Below are 24,947 nucleotides of genomic sequence, written 5' to 3' on the forward strand. Positions count from 1 at the left end.
CACGAACAGGCCTGCCCAGCAACACTGACCTCAGCAATCTAACCCCAGGGATGAAGGGCTGCCTGGGTCCAGAGTAAGGTCCCCGAAAGGATGCTTTCCACACCCTTGTCCCCCTGCAGTGACTTAGGCCAGGCCAGGAAAGCCTGTGGCAACCAAACTGCTCAAGAGAACTGCAGGAAAGCAAGAGGCTGTGTCTTCCAGCCCCTGGGGCGACAGGCAAATTCCTAAACGCAAGAGAGGGGATGAGGGCAAGGTAGCCATGCGCCTGGGGGATTGGGTGGATGTGTCAAAAGGAAAGCAAAAGAACTGTCCAGTCAAAGGGCTGGTGATGGCAGCAGGCAGCCTTGTTGGGGGAAAAAGGGAGAATTCAGAGGGCAGAGTATCTCTCTGTTACTGGATTCTCAGTCCTGTGCCAAAGGGCTACTTGAGCTGGACGCCAAATGCTGAGGGTAAGGGGTGGCCTGCCTCGCCTTTTCACTGAGCTCTCTAGACATCAGGGGACAGGCTCTGCCTTGTGAAAAGACCTCAAGGGGAGCCGAGTGAGGTTAATCTGTCAGAAAACGCAGCCCTCCCTCTAACCTTGGCACCGGTCTACCCCATCATCACACCTCCTGTCCACAAGCCGGGGGCCTCGGGTGGGCCAGGCCATCCTCCCTGGGAGACCAGAGCTGGTGTCTGCGGGTGAAGGCTGAGGGGTGTGCGTCCTTACCAGGTCTGGAGAGGTGGCCTGGGTCTTAGGTCTGTGATCATTCATGTACAGATTGACCAGGACTTCGGCTGCAGCCCCTATTCCGCTGGACACTTTCCCTACCGTCAGCTACCCGAGAGCAGAGGTAGAGGAGACAGAGACAAAGGTAGAGGCCAGTTAGCACTGAGAAGGAAAGCGCAAACAGGCTGGATGTGGGACAGGGCTCCACACCCACATGCAGACAGTGCCCGACGTCCCAGGAGATGCAAAACCAGCCTGGAATGGGCAGCGGGCACTCTGGAGATGGAGAGAAGGACAGACGTGGAACGCTGGGGCCTGGGGTGAGCTAGGTGACTTGGAGAACTAGCTCCGTGGGCATGCAAGGCCTGCGGGATTCGTCGAGTTTCTTGGTTCACAGATGGGGTAAATGAATCCCAGAGAGAGGAAGGGAGCTCTCCCAGGCCACTTAGCAACGATGTGCAAGATTCAGAACTCCTCTCAGGTCTCCTGAGCCCCAGCCTGGGTGCCCTCATACCCTGAGGAACCAGGACCTCAAAGATAGACAGCTGACCGGCAGCCACCTTCCCATAGCCGTCCCCCTCTTTGGAGGGCTGGGAGCTGCTGCTTCACAGGCATCATGAGCAGAACCACTCCCCGCACCCCAGACTGGGAGGAAGGGTTAGGACCCCAGCTCCATCATGAACCAGTTCTCAGACTGGACACCAAACTCTCAGCTGCTGAGCTCCACTTCCTTATTTAGTAGGACAGGAGAAATTGTGCTTGCCTCATGGATGCGTGGTATGAACTGAGGGAGAGAAGGGGGATTCAAGTGCCTGGCACTTGGCGGGGCTAGGCCAGGAGGAGCTGGACTCCTCCCTCCCCATTTCCTGAGTGCAGCAGCTCCCAGCCTGCCTTGCGGCCTCCACAGCCCCGAGGAGCCATGGTGGCATCTAACCTGGGTGCCCCCCGGCCTACAGAAGCAGTGACTGGGACAGGAGCAAGGAGACTACAGGATGGAAGTCCAGCAGGCAGCTGTGCCCCGAGGCTCCAGGCTGCTGCTGGCATGTCAGCTCCATGGGGGCCCTGGGCCCCACTGCTGGCAGGTCGCCTGTGCTTTGGAGGGCATGACGGCCACCCCCCCAACTGTGAGCTTCTGGTTCCCCATCCACGTGTCCTGGGGCTGGGGCAGGGGTGGATCTGACATCCCAAGCGGACATGGGCTGGTCACCCAAATACCCCCAGCGAATCCCACCAGCTATGAAAGCCGCCCCAGGAACACTGCAGTCTCCTCTTCAGGGAGGCACACAGCACAGAAACGGTTCTGGAAGCACCGTTTCGGACTCAGGATCCGGGAAGAAGGCAGGTTCCGACCCTCCCCAACCTCTGAATCTGGCTTCTGGGAGGCGCGGCCAGAGAGAACAGTGGCTCACCATTGCAACGGCAAACAACAGTGACCGGCGCGGCTGGAGGAACGCCCTCCATCTAAACCCACGGCTACTCCTGGGAGGCCACGTCTAATCTGCTACGGAAGCCTCAGAGATAAAGCAGGAAGTTCCCGGGATGGCAAAGCGAATGGCAGCGGTCCCCCAGCTCCTGGTAGCAGAGCCCTGCCTCAGAAGCTGAGACCAGCTTACTGGATTCCAGCAACAACACAGCCACTGCGAGGGGGAGGGAGAGGGAAGGATGCCAGGCAAGCTGGGGAGAATGACAAGTTCCAGGAGGCTCCTGCTCCCTTCCTCATTAAGGAAGCCCTCACACTCATGGCCACTTTGAGCCCTTGGACCACATGGGGGGCTCCTGGGGATTAGAGCAGGCCATGGGCCTGCTAAGTGGGGGGTCTGAGCCCATGGCTCAGACAGACGGGAGCCTCTCAGACTTTACGAAGCCTGTCCTTTCCTGGGAGCACAGCGGCCAGGCCAGTTACCCCAGACCCTCTTCACCTCCCAAGCTGGCCCAGCCTGGGGGAGATCAGCCTTCTGCTTCCAAACACATTCTCTGCCATCTACAGGATGTCATGAATGCCAAGAAGACTGACTCCTGTTTCTAAGAAAGGTTCAGGTGCCCTGGCTCAGGACAACAAGCCATTGTTTGCCTGATGTTCCATCCCTCACCGGGACACCCACCGGGACCCCCAGTGGGAACCCCCAACCCCCGACCAGGCCCCTCAGAAAGGGGTTGAAGAATACTAAACACTTCTTGGGTTTATATCAAATCAAAGAGGGGGAGAAGACAAGAGGAGGTCAGATTTACCTCCCTGCCCACACTGCCCTTGTGCAGCTGTCTCCCGAGGCCCAGTGTGTGAACTGGCTCCGAGGCGCTCTCCCAGAAACACTGCACGGTGATGCCGTGATACCCACGCGCAATTATCGCCTCCCCTGAGTTAGCAGGGGTTGAGACAGTACTTTCTGAGGCTTTAAATACAAGTCCCTAATGGGACTTATTAACCACTTAGCTAATAAGCACTCTGTGCTGCTGAGCTTTTGTGCAACCCTGGCTTAAGGAGCAATTACAGAAGCACATCGAGGGCTGGAAGGTAGCTGACAGATGTCACCAGACCCATCTATGCGCTCATGGACTTGCTCAGTTGCTCTGCCAAGACTGGGCACTCTCCAGGTCACCCGGTCAGGTGATCTAGGATAAAGACAAGACCTGATCTTCCAGTATGGGCCAAAAAGGCTCCCTTCTCCCAGCTGCAATCACAGCCCCAGGCCATTGTCACAGCTTTCCTAAGAATAACAAAGGCACCCTTAAGGAGAGCAGCACTAGATCTCCCACATGCCCTTCCCAACTTGATGGAAACCAACCAGCATCACCACTGGCCAATACCAAGAGGTGGACCAGACTTTCTGGTCCACCATCATCACCACTGGCCAATACCAAGAGGTGGACCAGACTTTCTGGAGAGGTCACAAGGAGACCCGGTGATGAAGAACTCATCTCAAGAGGTGAGGGGAAGCCCCCCAGAAGCCCACCCCAGAAACCAGTGTGGAGGCAGACACTGCGTTGAGGGTTAGAGGTTCTCTTCTGTTTCTTGTCAACACGATGCCTTATTGGCTCCAGTAGAGTGAGGACATGACCAGCTAGACCAGTGCTAGTTCGTTGCTCCTCAAGCTGTAAGTGGCAAATGACCAGGTTTTGGTTAAAAAAAAAAAAAAATCTAGAGTCTGTTGTGACCTAGTATTTCTGGACATAGTAAATGTGAATTACTGGAAATAGGATCACACACTTGAATGTGAGCCAATGTCAGATTGCTCTAAAAGGTCTAATGCTCACTCTCACTCGCTATGCTCACTGGGTCACAGACCAGTACTTGCCCATGAACCACACCCTGAGTAGCACCGCTTAAGCCGATTAAGCTCTTAGGATCCTAAGACAGAGATCAATTTGTGGAGAAACTTCCAGAAAAGTTTCCAGAAAAGTCAGTCCTGGTATTGACCTCAGATCCAGGCGTTCTCAGCAAGGAGATTCGTGCACTAAAAGGCAGGCTGGTCAAGAGGAGAATTTATAATTTGGGAATTTGTTCCAACAAAAAGATGTGGCCAGAAATGATCACATCCCAGTCACTAGTTTTTAAAGAACTGATTATTCTGGAGGGCCATGGGGCTGTTTTTGCAAACCTTTATATAGCTTTCAGTGTTCTTGTAATTTTAAAGAACTGGAGTATTTCTTACTATCCTCCACCCCCTTTTGAATTCTAATTATTTTTTCATTAATTAGAACAAGCTGGAATGGCTGGACATTTCTGGTGGGCCATTATCTCACATTACATTAGATTAACCTCACATATACCATTTCCCTTCTGTGAGCCTCAGCTTCCTCATCTGTAAAATGGGGAGACCACTGCCATCCCTGCAAAAAAGGGTCACCATAGAATTCAGGCCATACCTCAAATGGTGCAAGGCCCCCAAGAAGCACTTTGCAGAGAGTTAATGCGTCCAAAACACCACCACTTGCATGGTTTTTACATTTCTAGGTTCTAGAACTTCTTTTTTCTTTTCTTAGATGGCCTTCACTCTGGGAAACTCTAGGTCACTTAGGTTCCCTCCTCTGCATGAGGAAGAATGATGTGGCCGACCCCAAATGAGCACACCGACGTCTCTTCAGTGAGTCAACCCAGATTCAAACATGTGGCACACGTGTGGTCTCAGCATCATCCCCAAAGGCTGAAGACAGCTGGGCCCCCCAAGGAGGCATGCTGGAGGCAATCCTGGCGCTCTGAGCTTAGAACGTGACCGTCAGTCCCTGCCTGCATATTGGAGCCTTTCTCACCAGCTCCGAGCTGGCCCACTTCCCTTCTGGTATGAACTCCCCGATGTCATGACTGTCTTACTCATCTCTACACTCCTGGCACAAGGCCTTTGCTCTGAATGAAGGAGGAAGCAGGTTCCTGGCCGCTTTGTGTCTGAACAATGCTAACTACCCGCCTCGGGCCTGGAACTCAGCCATGGATACCAGGTGTCCAGGCCGTGCTTCACCATGGAGCTGGGTCACCTGAGGCCACCTGGCCTGCTGTGAACATCATGAAGCCCACACAGCTCAGGCAGGGTAAGGGCAGAGTTTCTAGGGCCTCAAAGGTGAGGGCTCACAGGAAGGGGAGCAGGGCCAGAAGAGGTCTCCTGGGCCCACTAGGGCTGACATTCCCCTCTGTTGAGTCCCTAGGGGAGAAATATCATAGGGCAGACTGGGGGCATGGGTGCCCAGGGATATGCTCAGGGCAAGAGCAAGAGAGGCCAAGAATAGAGACCACCTCCTTCGAGGGAGTCCAGAAATGACATGCTCAGAGTTGAGACTCGGGTAGGCCTTTGGGGCTGTGACCTCTCCTGGGCACCCATGTCTGCACCTGTGTCCCCTGGCACCAGGCACTGTGCTATGATCACACGTGTGTGGCCCTCAGAGCCTTGCGAGGTGGGTCTGATAATCCCCCTTCGCAGATGAGGCAGCTGAGGTTCAGAGAGGCTCTAACTCACCTGAGGCCGGACTGTTGTTAAGTGGCTGGGATGGAAATGGGAACCTGAAGGTGACTTCTTTGCCTTTAGAAAGAGAGGAATCAACATGCATTTCAGGTAAGTGAGATTTCTCTGGGAAGTCCCCTCTGCTGGGGAAAGAGCACATTTACTGACACTACAGGCATTCTACCCTTGCTGGCTCACTGCATCATTCCTGGCACTACCAGGGTTAGCAGCCGTCACCTCCAGTCTACAACTGGGGGACTGGGGTGCTGAGAAGTCCACCAACTCCTCCAACGTCACGGGGGGAGTGCCCGGCGCTCTGACTCTAAGCCCATGTTCTTCTCCCTAGAGCACCCTGCTTCCCTGACACACACCAGCACTCTGCGAATTAAAATCCCCCTGAGAGGGGATGCACACAGCACACCTCCAAAGGCGGTCCTATCCCAGGAACAAAGAGAAGGATGAGGAGGTTGGGGGTAGCCTTGAGATCTATCCTTGTATCAAATGAAAGGAAGACAGAGTGCCCAGCCAAGACTCCACTAGCTTTCCTCTACTGTGCAAATCTCTCCAGGAAACCCTGCAAATCCAGTTTTAAAACAAACACCCCCCACCCCCAGGTTGAGAAAGCTCCTTTTGTAATGCACATTGCTCTTCTGACCCAGGAGGACTGAAAGCACAGCCCCCTTTTGCTCCTTGGCACAAACACTTGACCACCATCTTGTTCCTGCAAGAGCTCACCAGCCCTGGCAAATGGCTAGTAGCCACGCCAGTGCCAAATCGGCAGTGGCCTACTTGCTTGAACAAAGGAGTTAACTGATGGTTGCTAGGGGGTCGATAGCACTACAGGAGGCTGGTTTGATGGGATGGATGAGTCGAATGAGTGCTGGAGACATACAAGTGGACATGATCCCTGGTCGGGTCTTTGAAACACAAGACTCTGGTCATGATCTAGATCCTAAATGAGAGGACCTCAATACGCCCTGTGACCATTCAGGCCAAGCTGCCAGCAGCATTACTGAATCTTAAAGCAAACATCCGCTGAGAGGGCTGTCTGAAGGCACAGCCTGGCCACATCTCTTGGAACTGGTGACCCAAGTCTGCATCCCTGTAACATGTGACCCCATTTGAGGTTGGCTGGGTCTGTTCCCACAGGCAGGGGAGTATCCCTGCACCCTCAGAACTGGAGTGTAGGGCTCTAGGGCAGGAAGAGACACGCTGCCTGCCTCAAGGTTGCCAAGGACTAAGCATCAGTTTCCAAGTGAATTTTCCTTCCTAGGGCTTCCGTGAATGGAGGCTTGGCCTCTGGGTTATGAGAGCAGGGGCTTGGAGGAAGCACTGTGGCCTCAGGTTCTTTCCAGGGCGGAGGCTCCCAGAGCTCGTTTGGACTGAATGAAGTTTGTCACCAGGTCGTCACTGACTTTAAGGGTCAGCCAGTTCTCTCTCTAGAGGAGTCTCACCTGCCAGGTACCCCATGCACAAAACCCAGTGTTGACTCAGGGTGGGATGGGGTCCAGGACAGGGAGGGAAACTGGTGGTGGGGGAGGGGGAGACTGCAGAGCCCCTGGCAATACGTGGAGTAGAGGGCCTGGGACTGGTCTGCCCAAAGCCCACCCCATTTGCAGCTCTCAGTGCACCTGGGCATGGAGCTCTTTGTGGCTATGACCTCTGAGCTGGGGCATCTGATGAGGTCTACCATTCGTGCTCGGCCACTGGTACAGAGAACACTGGGCCAGGGGCAGGAGGCCTGGGATCTAGTCTCCTCTTTGCACCTTTGTGTTCTCAGCTGTGGCTCTACTCCTGATCAGTTCTCCTTCCCAGGAAGAACCCCTCACCCTCCCCCCACACAATAGCGTGTAACACTGTTACCTTTCCCCAGCACACTAGCTCCCTGCTACCTGCTATAATTTTTCCAGAGGAAGTACTATCTCGTATTTTGAGGTATTATATCATTTACTTATATATTACATTATCACCGATTGTTGGTTTCCACCCACTGGGATACAAGCCGCATCAGGGAAGGAAGGTAACTCCAGATCACTGAGGCTCATCCCAAGAGCCCAAAGGGCCGGAAACTGAGTTGTCTGTGGTTGAGTAAATGTTTGTTGAATGACTAAATGTTCACTTGTTGGCTCACTTCATGAGTGATGTTGGTTAAAAGCTGCTTGAGGAGCCCCGTGGAGGAGCAACCAAGGGCCTCACTGAAGCATGACGATGATGGAGCAATGCCTCCCAATGAGAAGCATCTCCATTAGACATGCGGGCGGCCCGCGTGTGCCTGGGGGACTGCCTCTTGCCTGCAACTAGAGCTCCAATGCCTACAGGAAACCAAGTCAGGGAACTTGGGACATGTGGGAGCTTTTCTGGCCCCAGCTCTGCCCTCAAGCCAGGCCACCCTGAGCATGAAAGAAAGGCAGAGGCTAGAGGGGACACTGATCAGGGCCAGCCAGAGGTGGGGGGTGGGAAAGAAGTACAGCGTGGGCCCAGCTACCCAGCCAGGAGCACCAGCTGCTGCCTGTCTGTGCCCAGGCACCCTCGTCCCTTCCTGTCTCATGAAGGGTGCCATAACAGGAAGCACCCCTACCCCCAATGGCCAGGGGAGGCTCCTTTCCCAAGCTGGGCAAAAGGGCTACTCTGGAATTTTGGTGAGGATGATGACAAAAATGTCAGTCCCCACCCAGAGAGATTGCTATCCCATGAGCCAGGAATCGCCTCTTGCTGATGAGAAAATACAGAAGCCCAGACAGGTCAGGAGCCCTGAGGCCTAATGCCTGACCACGGGCTGACCTGGAGGAAGACGCATGGCATCCTGGCCGTGGCGGTCTTCGGGGGAGCTGCAGGTCAGAGGTGATTGTGCTGCTCCAGGCCACCTCCTGCTGCCCTGTTGGGGATGCTCTGTAGCCTCACTGGGGATACTGGAGGGGGTGGGGCTGATCATATCCCTTGCTCCTTTCTTAGAGACCCTACCTGCACCCTTCTCCCCACAGCAGTGGGGGGCTCAGCTACAGACCAAGAGGCAGCTCCTAATTTTCCACTCAGGCAACAGCAGATGGCCGGTTTGTGCTTCAGCCCAACAGCACGGAGGCAAACGAGCCGGGACTCTGATGGGGTACATCTAGCCTTCTGCACCAAGGTGAGCCTGGGCGAGCGAGACAGACCAGGTGTGCTTGGAGGAGCAGAGTTTGCGAGGAAGAGACCAAGACCCACTTTCCGAGCGACGGCTGAAGAAGGGGGCTTCACGTCCATTTTCAGGCTCATCCAGCCTTGGGGCCAAGCTTCCTGGAGACCATCCCTCTGCCGCCCCAGCCCGCTAGAGTTCTCAAGCTTGCTTGGTAAGAGGAGGACAATGGAAACCATGAAAAGTGCTCCAGAACCCCGATTTAAAAATTATTCTAGGGTTGCAGTTCATGATCTACTTACTTGAAGTTAGCTTCCCACCTCCTCCCCTCCTCTGAGCCAACCTCTGCCCTGCTACTTGAGTCCTCCTTCTAGAACATGGAGCCGTGCCATCAAGGGCTCTAAGAGGGCAGAATGAAACTCCTTAACGTGAAGAGTGGGCTGACTTCCACCCTCAACCTCCACACTTCCATAAAATACTTTTACTCCCAAAGCAAGTTGCACCAGAATCTTCTTTCTGTTCACACAAACCTTGACTACCTTCCTTTGCACAGGCTAGACCTTTCGAGAACATTTACCTCTCTTCTTCCATGGAACATTTGACACTTGGTTCCCATATTGCCTCCTCTGTGAATCCCTTCCATGCTTCTCCCCTCTGGGTTCCTATAAACTTGCCTTTTATATCCCCCAGAAAGTGGCAGGTTCATTATGTGAGACTGCCGTTTTGTTGGGTCAAAAACAGCTACAGACTGGCAATCGACTATTTCTTGCCTAATGCGCTGTTTGTCCTCAAAACGAGTAAGAGAGCTATGCCCCTGTCCTCCCTGTGTCAGCATCTGGCACACGGTGGCCTAGGATGGGGCCCCGGTTAATGCTTGCTGCATGAACAGCACAGTCAGACACGTTTTCGCGTGCTGCCCATCCCGCTTTGTTGCTTGCTCCAACACAGAAACCACCGAATCTGGGACCACTGGAAAGGATCTTACACATTTTCAATGCAGTCAAGCCAAACAGGTTCCCGATGCTTGTCTGCGCAGGTCAAGCAGAGCAGGAGAATATCTCGGAACATGCAAGGAGTGGGGGAAGGTAATTGTTCAGGACGGCTACCTTTCTGGTGGGAGAAACAGAGTCAACAGTCGACGGAGAGGAAGCAGCAGCTGGATCAGGAGACGGAAGGCAGGAGGAAGAAGCCGGAGGGTGAGTGAGAGATAGGCCTTTAGAAAGTAGTTTATTCTGCACAGAACAGAAACAGAGCAAAAGGTGATTGTCCCTGAGCAGCACGCAGCAATGCTCGCCTCCACCGTGCAGCCCCATGCCTACACATTCAGGGAAGGGAAAAGAAACCCAGGGCTGGGTCTCAGGATGGAAGAGAAGCCTCTGTCTTGGGAGCCCAGCAGGACCGTCTGACTCCCGGATACACTGCATTCTGCTACAACCAACCTGGCTCCCTCATCACAGCAAAGTAGCGGGAGCAGACCCATGCTGTCTGTGTGTACATCTGCGACAGAATGCCACAGTGAACTCCCAGTGCTCTCGTTCTGCAGCCTTGTGTGAAGGAGCCGCTGCCAACTTAGGAGAGGAGAACCCTGGGGCCACTATGGGGTAGATGGCCACAGCAAGCGTCTCTACGGCCCCTGGGACCCAGAAACGAACTAGATGCAAAACTTCCTTCCCACGACAATGACTCCTCCTGGTAGCAGAGGACACAGATCTGGAGGAGACCAAAGGAAAGCAGCTCTCTGCACGCAAGGGGGCCCCTGACACACACATGCCCGGTGGCATCACATTAGCAACTCTTCCCTCTCCTTGCCACGCACTCCCTCTTCTTTTCAGCAAGTTTCTAGGTCAGTACCTGGCATGGAGGGCTGTGCTTACCACCCTGAGGCAAAGCCATTCTGCTTGCCTGATGCTGCCTTTTGGAAAAGCAGAGCACAGGTTAGAGCCCAGAGCTGGCTCATTATTCGGGATTTCCCTGGTAAGGGCCATGGGGAGATTTCTCCATTGTGCCTCCATTTAAGCCACTGGGATGGGATGCCTGCAACTGACCAGCTTTCCTTCTTTGTGTTTCCTCCTAGGAAGCTCAGCACCTACTCAGGCCTGTCTAGGATCTAACAGCATATGTTTCTGTTCGTCACATTTTCCTTGGACCTGAGTCTACGTTGCTACCTTGGTCTTCCCTTTGTCATGACTGATCTAGTGTTTTAGCATCGGCTTATCTGAGTCTTTCTTAAATGCTAGCCTGAATTCCTTAGTGGCTTGAAAAGTCAATAGCCCTTCTGCAGGAAGAGGAGGAAGGGGGGGTAAATGAAGCTCCGGGGACGGACCCATGGCCACTTTGCCAGATGTGCAGCATCAAGCTTCCTGGGGGGCTCTGAAAATCCCGTGTTTACCTGTGGGAAATCCCTGTGTCCAAACATGGAGGCAAGGTGAGCCGCCTTCTCCTTAATGTTCTTTTTGTGAAATTCCCTGTTGGCCAAGTTCTGAGCCCTCTTCTGCAGGCAAGGTGAGAGAGGGGAAAGAGAGAGAGACAGTGACAGAGACGATGGTGGCTGCCTCCAGGAGAGCGGCGGGATGAGACAGGAGACCGGGCGTGAACAGTACGAGAACGAGCCCACCCAGTGCAGAGGGGACAGAGGAGAGAAGGAAGGCACCCCAGACAGAGGCAGAGGAAGGGTCACGGGCAGGGCTTTCACCTGGAGAATCTTGTCCTCCACTTGCTGCAGCCGCCGCAGCACCCCAGAAAGGGCCAGCGCTCCCTGGCAGGTGGGAGGCAGGCCAGCGGGAGCTTCGGGCCCACCTAGCTGCAGGTCCGACTTGGCTCTGGCCCTCCAGGGCCTGTTCAGGCACCCACCGTCAGCAGACACTTGGTTTAGTTCCCGGAGCACATGCCCCGTCACAACCACCGAGGGGAACTGGGAGAGAAGGAAAGTCAAGCTTCCTTCCCGACTGTGGCCCATTCATACACCCCTGCCATGAGCCCTCCCCCACAAGGACCGGGGACCAAGGACAGAAAGGGCCACTGTGAGTCGGATTCCCCGCTAACCTCAGGTACTGACTTTCCTCCACTTGCCATCCTTGTTAGTGACACCCCATCTCGCCTCGACCCAGACCCACCAGGTCAAAACCACTACGAGCCCAATCTTAGTCTTAGCTGCCCACAAAAGTCACTTAGGGTGCTTAGAAAAAGCCACCCGAGTTTGGGCCCAACCCCGGACAGTCTGGTTTAACTGGCCTGGGGATGGGTAGCAGCTGGCGATACTCTTCAAAAAGCTCTCTAGGTGATTCTTCTGTGCACACAGGCCTAACATCACTGCCATATATCTTCACTGACCTCACCCAGCCTCCACCATGGGAGCAACACCCACCTCCTGCTGCGGGCAAACCATTTCTGAATACTGCACTCAAGAACAGTGATTCTATTCAAACCCCAAACCCAGAGATGCAGGCTGGACAGAGCCTCGGACCATGGTTGCCAGCGGCCTCCCTGGCCCCAGGGGGAGGGTCCTCATCTGCTTATCTGACCAGCACCAGAGGAGGTCTTCTCCACACCCCCGCCTTACCCTTTCAGTGGTGTGCAGCCAACTGGCCTCCCCCCCCAAGCTCATCTCACCATCCCTGTCACTTGTCTGTCTACTTAGAAATCTCCTATCCAATTGGCCTGCAAACAAAGCTAAGACTCCCGGAGCATCCCCCCAAATACCCCAAATACCCCATAAGATGCGGTCTGCTCCCCCCCAAGCAAATAAAGCATCAGGAGCACAGCAGCTGGGCAGATGACATTCAGGGCTGGCACGTATTTCCAGAGGCTGTAGACCTGGTTATTCTTACCTATATGGACTGTACCTCAAGTTCTGTCTGCCTTCCCAGAGAAGCTACCGTCAGCCCTAGCTGGGGCGCACAGAGAGACACTGACCCCACCCCTCTGCACCAAAGTCCCCTCTGACTTCACCAAGACAGGGTCCACTGGAAGGAGCCCTACCTGCCTTTTCAGAGGAGGTGACGGGCTGGGTGTGGGCTCCTCCGGCCTGGAGCAGCGAGGGTTAATAGGTGGGTCAGAGGAAGTGCGCAGGACAGGCTTACCTATCCCTGAGATGCGGCACTCCTGGGAGGAGGAAGGTGAGTCCGACAAAGCAGCCACAGGAAACACGAAGGAAAAGGAGAGTCAGACACTTGGAGGCAGGAGAGGAAGAGAGGCGGGCAGAGCGAGTTTGCAAGTGCAAAGACAGCCCTGGGCTGAGCTCCCATGAGCCAGGCCCAGTGGGGAAACTTGAACCCTGGTTCTCTGTCCATGTGAACAGCAAGTCCTGGAGTCCCTTCTCTTGGACAACGTGTAAACCCCAGGGAGGCCTCACTCTTGGCTCAGACCTGGGCCACTGGGCCTGCACTGCCAGAGCCTATGTGGAGCCCAGGTGGCCAGCCCTGGCATCCTCCTGGAAATGGCCAAGTCTCCTGCACACGAGATGACAGGGACAGCACATTCCTTCCGAGGGAAGAGAACCCTCAACTGACACTTGGGGACCTCTAGGGGCCGGACCTCTAGGGTCCAAACCTCTAGAAGGGGCAATTGAGGAAAAAAATCGCATGTCTCAGGAAAATGGTCCCCTTTGAACAAAACTTGGCTTCCTGGGGAAGGCCAGTTTGCCCAGAGGGGCAGGGCCCACCGTCAAGACCAGGGAGACATTTATGATCGCCTGTAAGCCTGATTAACCTAGAGTCTGTCCTTCTCCTGAGAGGAGCCTAATTCTGTTGTACAACAGGTGTTCTCCAAAAAGGAACCAAACCCCTTGTCCCAAGATTTTGTAATTTGATGATGACATCCCAGAGCAATTCAGAGGAATGAACCACACAGAACAGACCATGGAGTCAGAGTCTGAGAACAACCGGCTTGGTGTGCAGCCTGCCCCATGGTGGTCTGCCTCCTTCAGCCTCCCAGGTGCCCTGGTCAGACACCACAGCCCTGCCGGCCTGACCCGAGGGAACATGGAGGAGGGACGTCAGAGAACACTTTGGGGGGTTGGTTCCCAAGGAGCTGAGAGCTATGACTTGGTTTCCCTTGGGGTGCACATGTCTCCTCCCTCTGGACTTAGACTTCCAGGCAGCCAGTGTCTCTAAACCTCCCTTATGCTGTACTATGTCAAAGCTGGCTGCAAATCAGGTTGTGGTTTCAAGGCAAAACCAAATTCTGGATTTCTTCTCCAGGGCAGAATAGGCATCAGCCAACTATGGTCCTCAGGCTGAAGCCGGCCTGCTGCCTGTTTCCGTAAATTAGTTTTGCTGGCACACAGCTACGCAATTTGCTTCAGTACTGCCCATGGCTGCTTTCAGGCTACAATGGCAGAGACAGTAGAGAGATGGGAGGCTCCTAAGGCCTCAAATCTTCGCTATGGCCTAAATGTGCGATCTGGTCCCTCCTGGGACCGCTGATCCAGAAGGAGCCCCCGTCTCACCTGAGCCAGGCCTGGCTGGCGTGCCTGAAATCCCCCACTAGGCCTGCACGTTTCTGCTGGCTTCTCAGCAGGTGCTGGACACTGGGAAGGCAGGTCCAGTGAGCGTCTGACGGGACTCACCTGCCTCAGGAGTGAGGGGTTCCGAGAATTCTCTTCGAACTTGGCCAGGAGCTGACTTGCCATGGACTTGACTTTGTTCTGGCTTCCCACTTCTCTCCCACTGCTGCCCTCCGGACTGGAGCGCAGGCCGCGGCTGGGATAGGCTGAAGGCTGCAAACGCCAAAGGAGCACATCGGTTATTGGATCCCAGACCCTAGATATCAGAGAGCGGCCCGGGGACGCAGGACACCAGACCAGTTTCCTGAAGAAGGACGCCAGGGTCTGAGGAAGTGCGGCAGGAGCAGCTGGTGATGCCCACTGAGATGATGCTCACATCTTCCCGAGGGACAGGCACACCCACCTGGGAGCCACACAAGGTTTGAAAACAGCCTCTTTCACCTCCCTGCCCAGGGACCTCGGCAATTTACTTCATTTCTCTGAAGCTCCCTCATCTGTAAAGTGGGAGCCTAGCCCACTTCACCTGGTTGTTGCAGAGAGTCAAATATAATAAAGAAGTGACCAGCAAAACCGTTTTCCAATTACACTGTGTGGCAGCGAGAGGTGAAGAGTAGGGGGATGAAGGAAACAAGAGGGGGTGTCAGTCAGTCAGGCAAGGCACAGGCTTTGGGCTCCCTTCTCCCCTCTCCTCTGTGCCCCACTCCCAATGTCAACCAGCCCTGCTCTGTGGTCACTATCTTTAAAAAAACCTTTTAATCTAGAAATAATGTCAGACCTACAGAAAAGTTACACAGACAGCACAGAGAGTTCCCGCATACCCTTTATCCAGGGGAACCCAATGTTAGCATCTAGAATAATCGTGGCACTATTACCAAAACGAAGCAATGAACACCGGTACGGTTCTGTTAATGAAGCTAGAGACCTGATTCAGGCTACCTCAGCTTCCCAGCGATATTCTTTGGGTTCCAGGACACGAGCCCAGGTCCCACATGGCATTTAGCCACGTCTCCTCAATCTCCCTCCTCTGTAAGAGTTCCTCCATCCTTCTTTGCCTTTCGTGACCTTGACAATTTTGAAGGTCAGCTATTTTGTAGAGTCCCTCGGGCTGGGTTGGTCTGATGTTTTCTCATGGTCAGAGTAGGCTTATGGGTTCTGGAGAAGATGCCTCCAAGTTCAGAACTGCTTGTGTCCCTGATACCAACGTGAGTGTTGACTGGTGAGGTGCTGGCTGTGGTCACTTGGCTATGCTGTTTTATAACATGCAGTTACATGAGAGCCTTCCTGAGCTCATCTGCTAAGACATAAAACTTGGAAAATTACCAGAGTTCACTGGATCAACGTCTGCTCTCCTTGCCGAAGGACCTGCTCCCACAGGCCTCAGCAGCAAATGCCACCATGGAATCAGGTGGGCCGTCTGCCTTCCCAGGGAGGCAGGGCCTCTCCCTCACAGGAACAGATGTTCTCAAGGCAACAAAGATATGCTCACTTAGAAAGGTCATGGGAAGAGGCAAGCTAAGGTCGATTGATTTTTTTTTTTTTCTTAAAGATTCCCTAAGAGGAGCAGCCCCAGGTGAAACCTTCTATGCATAGCCACTTTGAAGTGTTGGATAAACACAGACCGAAGAGTCATTCACCACTTCAAAGTGCAGAATGGAACTCTGCATATCGCTATAGTCTTGAGTGGAAGACCATAGGTTTACTGGAGCGTCCCTGTTGGCATAAGGCCAAAGTTGGCCAGGACAGTGGGTCACGCAGACTAGCTCTGTTCAGATACAAATCACTGTGGGGCTCTTTGAAATGCAGATTCAGATGAGTCTGTAGTCCGTAGTCCAGTAGTCCGGGGTGGGCCCTGACAGGCACCTCTAAGCAGCTGCTAGGTGAGGCTGATGCTGCTGGTTCCTGGCCCACACTTTGAGTAGCAAAAATTTGGAAAGAATTACTGCTTAGTGAAGCCTGATTTTAGTACAATAGCTGATTCAGATCAGCCCAGAAACATCTCAGAAGGACAGGTGCAACCGATTTCTTCCCACGCTCTGACTCCTGGGCTGCCGGCAACAGAGAGAGCCAAAACACTCCCTCAAAGAAGCCACGGATGAAGGGCAGGAGCAGGTTTCCACCTGAGACATCATGCATCACAGGGAAACTTCTAGGGAGGAGGCAGGGGCAAATCACAGGCACTTCAAGTGAGAGCCAACACCCCATAACCGGGAAAGTGGGAGGTTCCCCCCACTCTGTTCATCAGCTTCTGCTTCCTCCTTTCAACTATCTATTCTGGTTCACTAGGAATATTCACTAGGTTCCTGATCACACCAGCACCAAGAAATGGAGAAGCGACTGCTCTTGAAAGGATCAAATTGTCTAGAAAAGGATTGGACAAACATGATTTGAACCCATTGGATAAAATGTGTTCGTGCACATTTTAAGATGTGAACTGAACTCCAGGGTTCCATTATCAGAGCGCCCCTTTGCCCCTCCCAGAAAATGGGGTAAGCAACAGTGGCTTCCCCCCTCCCCCTAGATTGGGCCTTGTAGCTGCCTTTGTTATAAAAGTCACTGTTTTGAGAACCCATGTCTGGAGAGAGATTAGGTACTTCATTTTGACAAAGTAGCCTGTAATTTCCTCCTTTTACCAGAAGGTGGCACTTGTGGACCCTGGGACATTTGCCTTGAAGACAAGTGCAGAAAACAAAAGGCAGAAGTTACGGCTCTAGGACAGGAAGGCTCCCGGTGCCCGTTACTAGTCCCCCTGCTAATAGTGATGCTGTGTTGATTAGCAAAGGTGCCAGACAGCATGCTCGGCACATTATATCCGCCTTCGTTTTTAGTCTTTAAAAATCCTGCAATAAGTTCCCTACATTTCCATTGTATTATCAGCCTTTCACAGATGTGAGGCACAGCCTGGGAGGCTCTGTTTCTCCAGCTGACACAGCTAGGAAACAGTAGAGGGAGGACCAGAGCCCGAAAGGTTTCTCCATCAAGCCAAGCTTGGAAGCGAGCGGCTCATGAAAGAGGAAAAGGAAGGGCCAGCGCTGTGGCCACTGGCTGCCAGGCAACCAGCCTTTGCTTAAATGGACACTGTGGGCACAAACCTCATCCAGGTTGTTGAAGCCTTTCCGCCTCCGTTTGTTCATGTCGCTGTCTTCAGTCTGGGTGTCCACCTGCAGTGGCCAAGAAAGTGTCATGAGCTCAGGGTCTGCGAAGTCTGTGGTTCCACCAATCGCCCTGAGGCCCTAGGGTGGGCCTGGCACCAGCCCTGGGGATGCCACCCGCCTGCAAACAGCTGCTGGCCCAGGAGACACATGGACACAGGTTACCCTGTTCTGGGACAGATGCAGATTTCTGTTCAGAGGAGGGAGCCTTACTGAACCGGTGTGTGTGAAGGGGGTTCCATCAGAGGGGTGGGAATCACATCCCCCAAAATCATTCTGAAACATCCCAAAACATAAAGAATCCCTGTGATGCGGGCGGGGCAGGGACCATCTCTGGGGTCCGTGTGACCCTGGGCTCTGAGCAGTCACAGACAGGCCTGCTGATGTCCCTTGGCATAGGATGCTGCCATAAGGACACCCCCTCCTGCAACCAGGTGCCACTGCTCACCCCACAGGCAGGGACTCTTGGGGGTCAGAGCAGCTATCCGGCTGCTCTGCATAATTTAATGGCAAATTATGCCCGCCATTTGGTCGCTGTTGCAAATGCCAGTAAACCGTATTTTATCAACTCAAGGGAACATCAGATAAGGTCTGAAAACTATAGTGATCACACAGCTCTGTGTGACCAGGACCGCTTTGATTTATTGTTTCCCCAGCAAAATTATTTAGTGTGTCCACTTTCATTCTCGAAAGTATCCTGGTTAGACAATAAATCACATGGATGCCTTACTCATAAGACTTTCCAGCCCACTTTCTGCTGCCTGAATCTGAACACTGAAATCTGGAGAACCCCCACTCTGCACAAGGCCACTGCTGTGACCCTGCAAGGGCCACCAAAGGGCACACACATTGTCAGTCTTATCTCCTATCGGTGGGTGGGCGGGCTGCACAGATAGAGTGAGGCTGTGGGCTGGTCTGGGAACTGGGGCCTGGACTCAGAGCCTCCTCTGTACCCTGCTGGGCAAGTCTATCCTGACCCCAGGGTTAGACCTGTCTATCTACCCACATCTGGTATTTCTGCCATGAACATCTTTGCTACAGACAGCCTTGCCTCAAGCACTTTTGCCACAAGCATTTTTACCACGTAACTCATTGGGTATAAAGCAATTTTGCTGTAACAGATACAGAGATAATGGGCTGACGGCTCAATTTCATTGGCTGATTGACAGCCTGGATTCATTTCTCCCCTGGCACAGTACACCTGTTTTTATACTACATAAATCTTAGCCCTCGTGATGGTCTATATGGTGGTGCAGAGTTTTGAACCCGCATTCCCACAGAACTTTGGGAGGTCTTCTGCTGGACTTGTGACAAAAGGCCAAGCACAAACAACAGGCAGAACAGGTGCTCACAACACAACATAACGCTTAGTCACAAATATGCATCCTCGTATTTGGAAATGGATACTCCCTCTCTTTTTTTTTTTTAAGAAAAAAAAAAGGATAAGGAGGAGAAGAGAGAATCTTAAGCAGGTTCCACACCTAGCATGGAGCCCAAAGCAGGGCTTAATCTCAGACTCTGAGATCATGATCTGAGCAGAAATCAAGAGTCAGATGCTTAACGGACGAGCCACCCAGGCGCCCCGAGACACCTGTCTTAAGGAAGAACGTTTAGTGAAAAGAGAAAACGTGTAATGTCGAACATGGAGATGGATCAGTGAGCAAAGAACGTATACTAGCATGAACGAAAGCCCGCGAAGACAAGTGCTTAGGCACGATCTGCGGAATGAAACCAGCTGTTTGCACGGTGTTGCCATGAATCCACACTACATGTTCTGAAGGATTCAAATCTTTTATATTTCACAACGAAGTCCTTTTAATTTTGTTATTTGTTTCTTGTGTTTATGTCCTTTTTAATGAATGCCCATTTTTTGTTTCTTGTGATTTTTCTCATTTGCAGCACAGCTGCCTTACAGCTAATTAGTTACAGAGCAAAAATGCTTGCAGCAAAGATGTTTACGTTTACGGTGAGAAGACGCAGACCCTGCGACCACCTGTCTCCAGCTGGGGTTTTCTCCATACAGCCAGCCCCCTGAGGGCCATGGAATCCCCACCCCCAAGACTCCTACGCACTTGGGCCCTCCAGAGGCGGCCAGCTTACATCCCAGCCTTTGTTCCACTGGGCAGGCAGGGGGAAGGGCCGCTGGCCATTCTCTCCCCTCGAACCCAGTACGGCCCAATCTGCCTCACCCCTCCTGCCCTTTCTGCACCACGGGAAGGTTTTTTTGTTGTTGTTCTTTTTACCTCTTGCTTATTCCTCTATAAGAGCTTGGAGCCCCCAGCACACACGACTGTGTGCCCACTTGCTCCCAGCAGAAAGCACCTGCTTCCCCAGTTTCTGTAGTCCCATCACCTCTGCCCCCTTCCCACATTTAGCAGCACCTTTCATATTTTCAAAGACAAGATCCACCACAGTTTAGGCATTGATATTTGTTCAAAAATTTGACCCTTCCCTTGTTCAGGGAGCACAAAACAACAGATCAAAGGGCCCTGCTTTCCCTCTAACATTTTCTCAGCTTTTAATAAATCATTATTCTGTGAATGGAAATGATTTCAACCCAAACGCTTGGGCAAACACCCAGAGAAACAAATGACTTTATTCACAACAATGTTGGGTCTTAGAGGCGCAGGCCATCTGGGCCCCCAGTTCCACCGCCTGTGAATGGCTTGCTGGCCGAGACAGGGGCCTGAGAAAGTACAGGGCGTCCTACCCAACAAGAACACTGCATGCATAATCTTAGGGTTTTCTCTTGTTTTGTTGTTGTGTTGTTTCCACCTTAAATGAACACTTGGCTTTTCTCTCAAAGAGTGACACCTCTTACTCTCTCTTTTGCATTCAGCAGCTCCAGGCTTGAATGTTCCAACATCAGAGCCAAGGAGAACCAAACCCAGTAGGCTAGTCCCAGGCTCACGAGAAATGCTCCTGGGAGGGAGTGTGCCCAGCACCTGAAAAGACCCCAGATCCTTCAGGGGAAATAAAAGAAGCATGTGAAGCAACCTCTACTCCTCTGATTCAGCCTGACCCATAGGACAACAAAACACAGTCCATATGAAAAGGTTGCAACACACATACCCAAACGGTCTGTACTCTTCCTTAAGGATTTCTCATGGAAGCACTGATTCTCAACTAAAGAGCGAGTTTAAAACAGAAAGGTGGAGAAAACTCATACCTAGGGATTTACCTAATATTTTCTTATCTGCATATCTCTATCTGCAAGCCAATGTCACCTTAGTGCCCCCATCTCCTTGGACTCTATTTTGCTCTACAAAGAATGAGGTACAAGGAGGAAGAAAACACTTATGGTACCCAGCCATACACAAACAGTTCACTTTCTTTTGCTATTAATTTTTTCCTGCCTTACCCCCTAAGAACACTTTCTTACCATGACTTCCCAGTGACCTGAAAGAGTCCATGCACCAGAGGGCATTTATTAAACTAATTGGTATCTCCACTTAAAAAAAAAAAAAAGATATGTATTTGCTAGTCTGATTATTTGATCGGTACAAGATAACCATGTCCCCCAAAAGCCCAACTCCATGTGATCTTAGTCCAAAGGAAACAACCTTTATATTTTACTAGCTAGTATAGCCTAACTCTGGAGAAATTTAGATATGGGGCATAGGAAGAAAGATTGGCCATTGCAGGCAATGGCCTGGTTAAGTAGGGAGGCAGGAGGGATATTTAGGCCAATGATACCGGCAGAAAAATCTTCTCTCCTTCAGTAACAGACTAGTAAGGACTCATGAGTTTGAATTCTGACATGACTTACTTCCCAGCTGTGTGACCTTAGAAAAATCACCTAACTTCTCCGACTGCCATTTCCTTATCTATTATTTCCTTGCCTGGATATACTATCCAGCTCACAAAGTCCTGTACATAAAACACTTCTTATAAGGCACTGTATACCTCTTACACACTGTTATTTAGATTAATACTAGTTAACAAAATGAGAAAACCTGAATTCTAGGTCCAACTTTGACTTTTACTACCTACAGGCAGGACATCGCGATTTAATGTCCCCACAGGCAAGACTCCCCTTCTCTAACACCGGACGCCCCGTCTTCCTCCAGAGAGAACACAAGGAACAAATGAGATACATATGAGACTGCTTTGCATGCCCTAAGGTGTCCCGCGATCATAGCTGCGGTGCCAAACCGAGAGTCCAGTCGTGCTAGTTTGACTCATTTTCTCAGGAAACAGGCATCTGCCTTGACTCGGTACTCGTAAGGGACAGCCTTCCCACTTGGCTGGGCAGGGGCTCTGACCCGCAGCACATATCTGTGCACCTGGTCTTCCCGTGACGCAATGCAGGGCTGACATGACGCAATGTAGGGCTGACATGACGCAATGCAGGGCTGACGTGATGGAATCAGTCCGCAGACAAGCAAAGGAACCTTCGGAGAGGTTCAAGCATGTGCCAAATCCCCGGCAGACCTAAATACGTGTTTGTCTGCCTGGCTTCTAACGTACTCTCACTCTGTGAGCCGCTCAGAACACCTGGCTGTGTGGCACAGAGGACAGAAGAGTGACTGGCCTGCAAATCGCGGGGGCCCGAGGGGCAGCTCGAAGGCCCTGTGCTAGCTCAGCCCGGCCACCCGACCACCCGGCACCTGTGCTTTTGGCCCTCTGGGACTTTCCCCGAGTCTCTGAATTGAGAAGCACTAGAAACTTAGAGGAGAGCTCTGGCTGCTGGGTGGGGGTTCTGTGAGAGCAGCTGGGGAAGGGGAGAGGAATTCAGACATTCCCCCTAGAAGGGCAGCGTCCTCGGGCAGAGTCCTTGCTTGTCTTGTTCTCAGCTCCAGGAATGCTGAGAAGAGAACCCAGCATCAAAGAGGCACCAGGTCAGTCTGGATGGAGGAAATGCTTCCTTACTTCACATGCCTGGCTCTTTGGAAAGTGTCTGTGTGGGAGGGGTGAGGAGAGGAGAGCTGGGCGGGCACCCTGACTGCTGGGAACAGACACCCACACCAGCCAGGCTCTGTGAACTCTGCTGTCCTGGGAACAGTGCTGGAGGGGAGCCTGTGTCACCATGGGCCGGCTGAGAGGATAAACACCCTGCGGCCACCACCCTGGCCTCTGGGATGAGCTTTTCATGGACAAGTGACACCTCTGTGTTACGTTGTCTCAAAAGGAGTGGGCTCCGCATGGGGAAACCGACATCAAGTGTCCTGAGTGTGTACATACTGTCACGTGTGTGATGACTGCAATGGCCATAAGTCCAGGCATGACCCACATGCTGTAGGCCTAGGAGGGGACATGCGGGAAGACAGAGACCATGTGGGTATGCTCAGATACCGCCTGAGGTCCATGGTAACAGGAGATCCGGAGTCCCCAGCAATTTTCCCAGGTCCCGGGCTTTTGTGTGGGTGCATTTAGGATCAGAGGTAGATCTTCAAGAATGAACCAAGGGCTTCTGAAGGGGAACATAGACTGCACAAGCTCTCTCTTCGCCAGGCCTGGCCCTGCGACATTCGTCGCTCACCCATCGACCTCAGTGGTTTGCCACTCACCAGAGGGACAACTCTCTGGGCAGAGCGATGGGAAGAGTACATTCTCTGAAAGTAAATAAGGCCCTCAGTGGAGGAAAAGTCTTCTCTTTTGCCTGAAGCTGATCGGTTTTCTTGGGATTTGAATGCTATCTGGGGTTAGGGACGAGACAATGATTTGACACCAACCGTGAAAACCAGGTAGAGGAAGAGATTTTTAAGGTTGGCTCAGTAGAGAAAAACAGACCCTCTCCAGATTAAGATGCTGTGTTGTGAACAAACATGGGCTGTTCAATTCCTGCATCGAGATGCTCCTCTGAGAGTTCAGGAGGGTATAGGGAGGGTCGGAGAGGGCTGAGGAAAGGGGGATGAGGTTGGAGGCAGACACATCTGTGTGTCCGGATGGTGTGTGTGTGTGCGTGTGTGTGTGCGTGTGTGTGCGTGCTAGTGCACACTCACGGGGCCACGGCTGGGCCTGCGTCTCTAGTCTATCAGGGCACATGGATGAGGGTGTGGGGGGCTGTGTGCCTAACTGCATGGCCATCTCCTGGGTATAACCACGGTGGAGCCTTGATGTGCGTGCAGTTTTTGGAGTGTCCCAGGCAAACATCCTCCATGCCCATCCTGGGGGATGCTGCTGTAGACTTAGTTCTCTCTGCTTGTGAGACATGTCAAGACCAAAGAGAATCGCAAATAGGTTCCCCAAACCAAAAAGTATCCAGATACAAGAAGACCTACAGTCGATGGGGAGGAGGTACTCCGTGTGTGGTCTGATTGGTGCATGGACATTGAGTGGTGGACAGTGTCTGGGGTAATTCGGTGATGACTACGGCAGAATGTGACCCAGGGGCCTTACTAACTCACCAGCCCACCCAGAGGACGCAGTCAATCAAAAACCATGCCCACCCCCAGCACTTACTTCAATGACCTAATCTTTCTACCTATCCAAACAGCAGGGCAAATCTGAGACATAAATGAAGCTGTGGAGGGGGACTGGACCCCTCTCAGGATGGGCAGACCCTGGGCAGCCCCTCAGGGGCAAAGGGACATGGTTGAACCTCGGCCAGGGCTGGGCCAGACAGAGCCTGCCCATGCCCCCTGCATTTTCTAGCAGAGCCAGTGGAAAGTGGGGTGAGCACCTCTCAGGCCTCCGAGGGCCTGGCTGGCCTTGCTGACCATTCCCCATGTGACCCAGGGCTGGCCAGACTGTTAGAATTCCGTCATTCTATAAACAGAGGTGTGGCAAGTGAAAGGTTTCAACATTCCTCTCCAGTTCCCCCTGCTGTTCCCTGTTGTGGGCTAAGTGGTGGAGAAAGCAGGTGGATGGAGAGAGGCCTTCAGTGTTGGGCTCAGACAGTTCCCAGAAAGGCTGCCCTGGCTTGTTCGGTTGGGGAAGCCCGAAGTGGGGAGGCTTAGAGGGAATGAACCTATGACCAGTCTCCAGAAGACGACTTTCACTCAGTGGGACATGTGGTAGGCCACACAGTCCTCACACAGAGCCTCTGAACAGGGCAGCCTGGGGAGCAGGGCCACGGAGCCACTAGGGGCAGTTCAACCCTTTGGCTGCTCTGCTGGAAACCCCAGTGGACCGGCACACCTTCCCTTCCCAGCCCTGGCCTTGCTAGCCCATTCCCTCCTATAGACAGGGCGTGCCGCTGGCTCCTGGAGTTAGCCCAAAGGCTACAACGTTGCAGGGAGTGCAGACCTCAGTGGAAAAAGTGACCACTGCTCACAGAGTGGAGGCAAAGACAGGAGGCTACGTGGCCCCAGCCCCGCCCTGGGTGGAGGGGTGGGCAGGACCAGGCATGACTGACCACAAGTAGGAGGCTGTCGGCAACCTAGAAAGTCAGACACACACAGAGGCCTGCAGCCCTCTGGGGCCCCGTGGAGAGAGGCAAGCTTTGTAGGAGCACTTGCCACCTAACATCTCTGGGCTCCATTTCTGGATGTGTAAAATGAGCACATCACGTAAGATAACTTGTATCATACCTACCGCAGACATACCATCATTCAAATGAAATTATAAATCACTAGCCTCACGGTTCCCCAACTGTGTA

The 24,947-nt window shown here is 52.8% G+C and overlaps 1 protein-coding gene across 11 annotated transcripts in view; it reads right to left on the reverse strand.

Annotated features, from left to right (window-relative positions):
* Positions 1 to 24,947, reverse strand: part of MICAL2 (microtubule associated monooxygenase, calponin and LIM domain containing 2) — a 213,885-nt gene that overhangs the window by 86,212 nt on the left and 102,726 nt on the right. For 3 of the 11 annotated variants that reach the window (XM_046015443.1, XM_046015438.1, XM_046015437.1), the window contains exons 16-23: positions 17,345 to 17,413; positions 14,319 to 14,468; positions 12,731 to 12,853; positions 11,445 to 11,663; positions 11,142 to 11,243; positions 9,859 to 9,984; positions 5,656 to 5,718; positions 710 to 817 (exon numbers count right to left, since the gene is read on the reverse strand). In XM_046015443.1, the coding sequence (XP_045871399.1) occupies positions 710 to 817; positions 5,656 to 5,718; positions 9,859 to 9,984; positions 11,142 to 11,243; positions 11,445 to 11,663; positions 12,731 to 12,853; positions 14,319 to 14,468; positions 17,345 to 17,413 (960 nt within the window). The remainder of the gene's footprint in view (positions 1 to 709; positions 818 to 5,655; positions 5,719 to 9,858; positions 9,985 to 11,141; positions 11,244 to 11,444; positions 11,664 to 12,730; positions 12,854 to 14,318; positions 14,469 to 17,344; positions 17,414 to 24,947) is intronic. The other 8 variants (XM_046015433.1, XM_046015442.1, XM_046015435.1 and 5 more) reach the window with 5 other exon arrangements.

Source organism: Meles meles, chromosome 8 (assembly GCF_922984935.1).
Source record: "Meles meles chromosome 8, mMelMel3.1 paternal haplotype, whole genome shotgun sequence".
NCBI lineage: Eukaryota > Metazoa > Chordata > Mammalia > Carnivora > Mustelidae > Meles > Meles meles.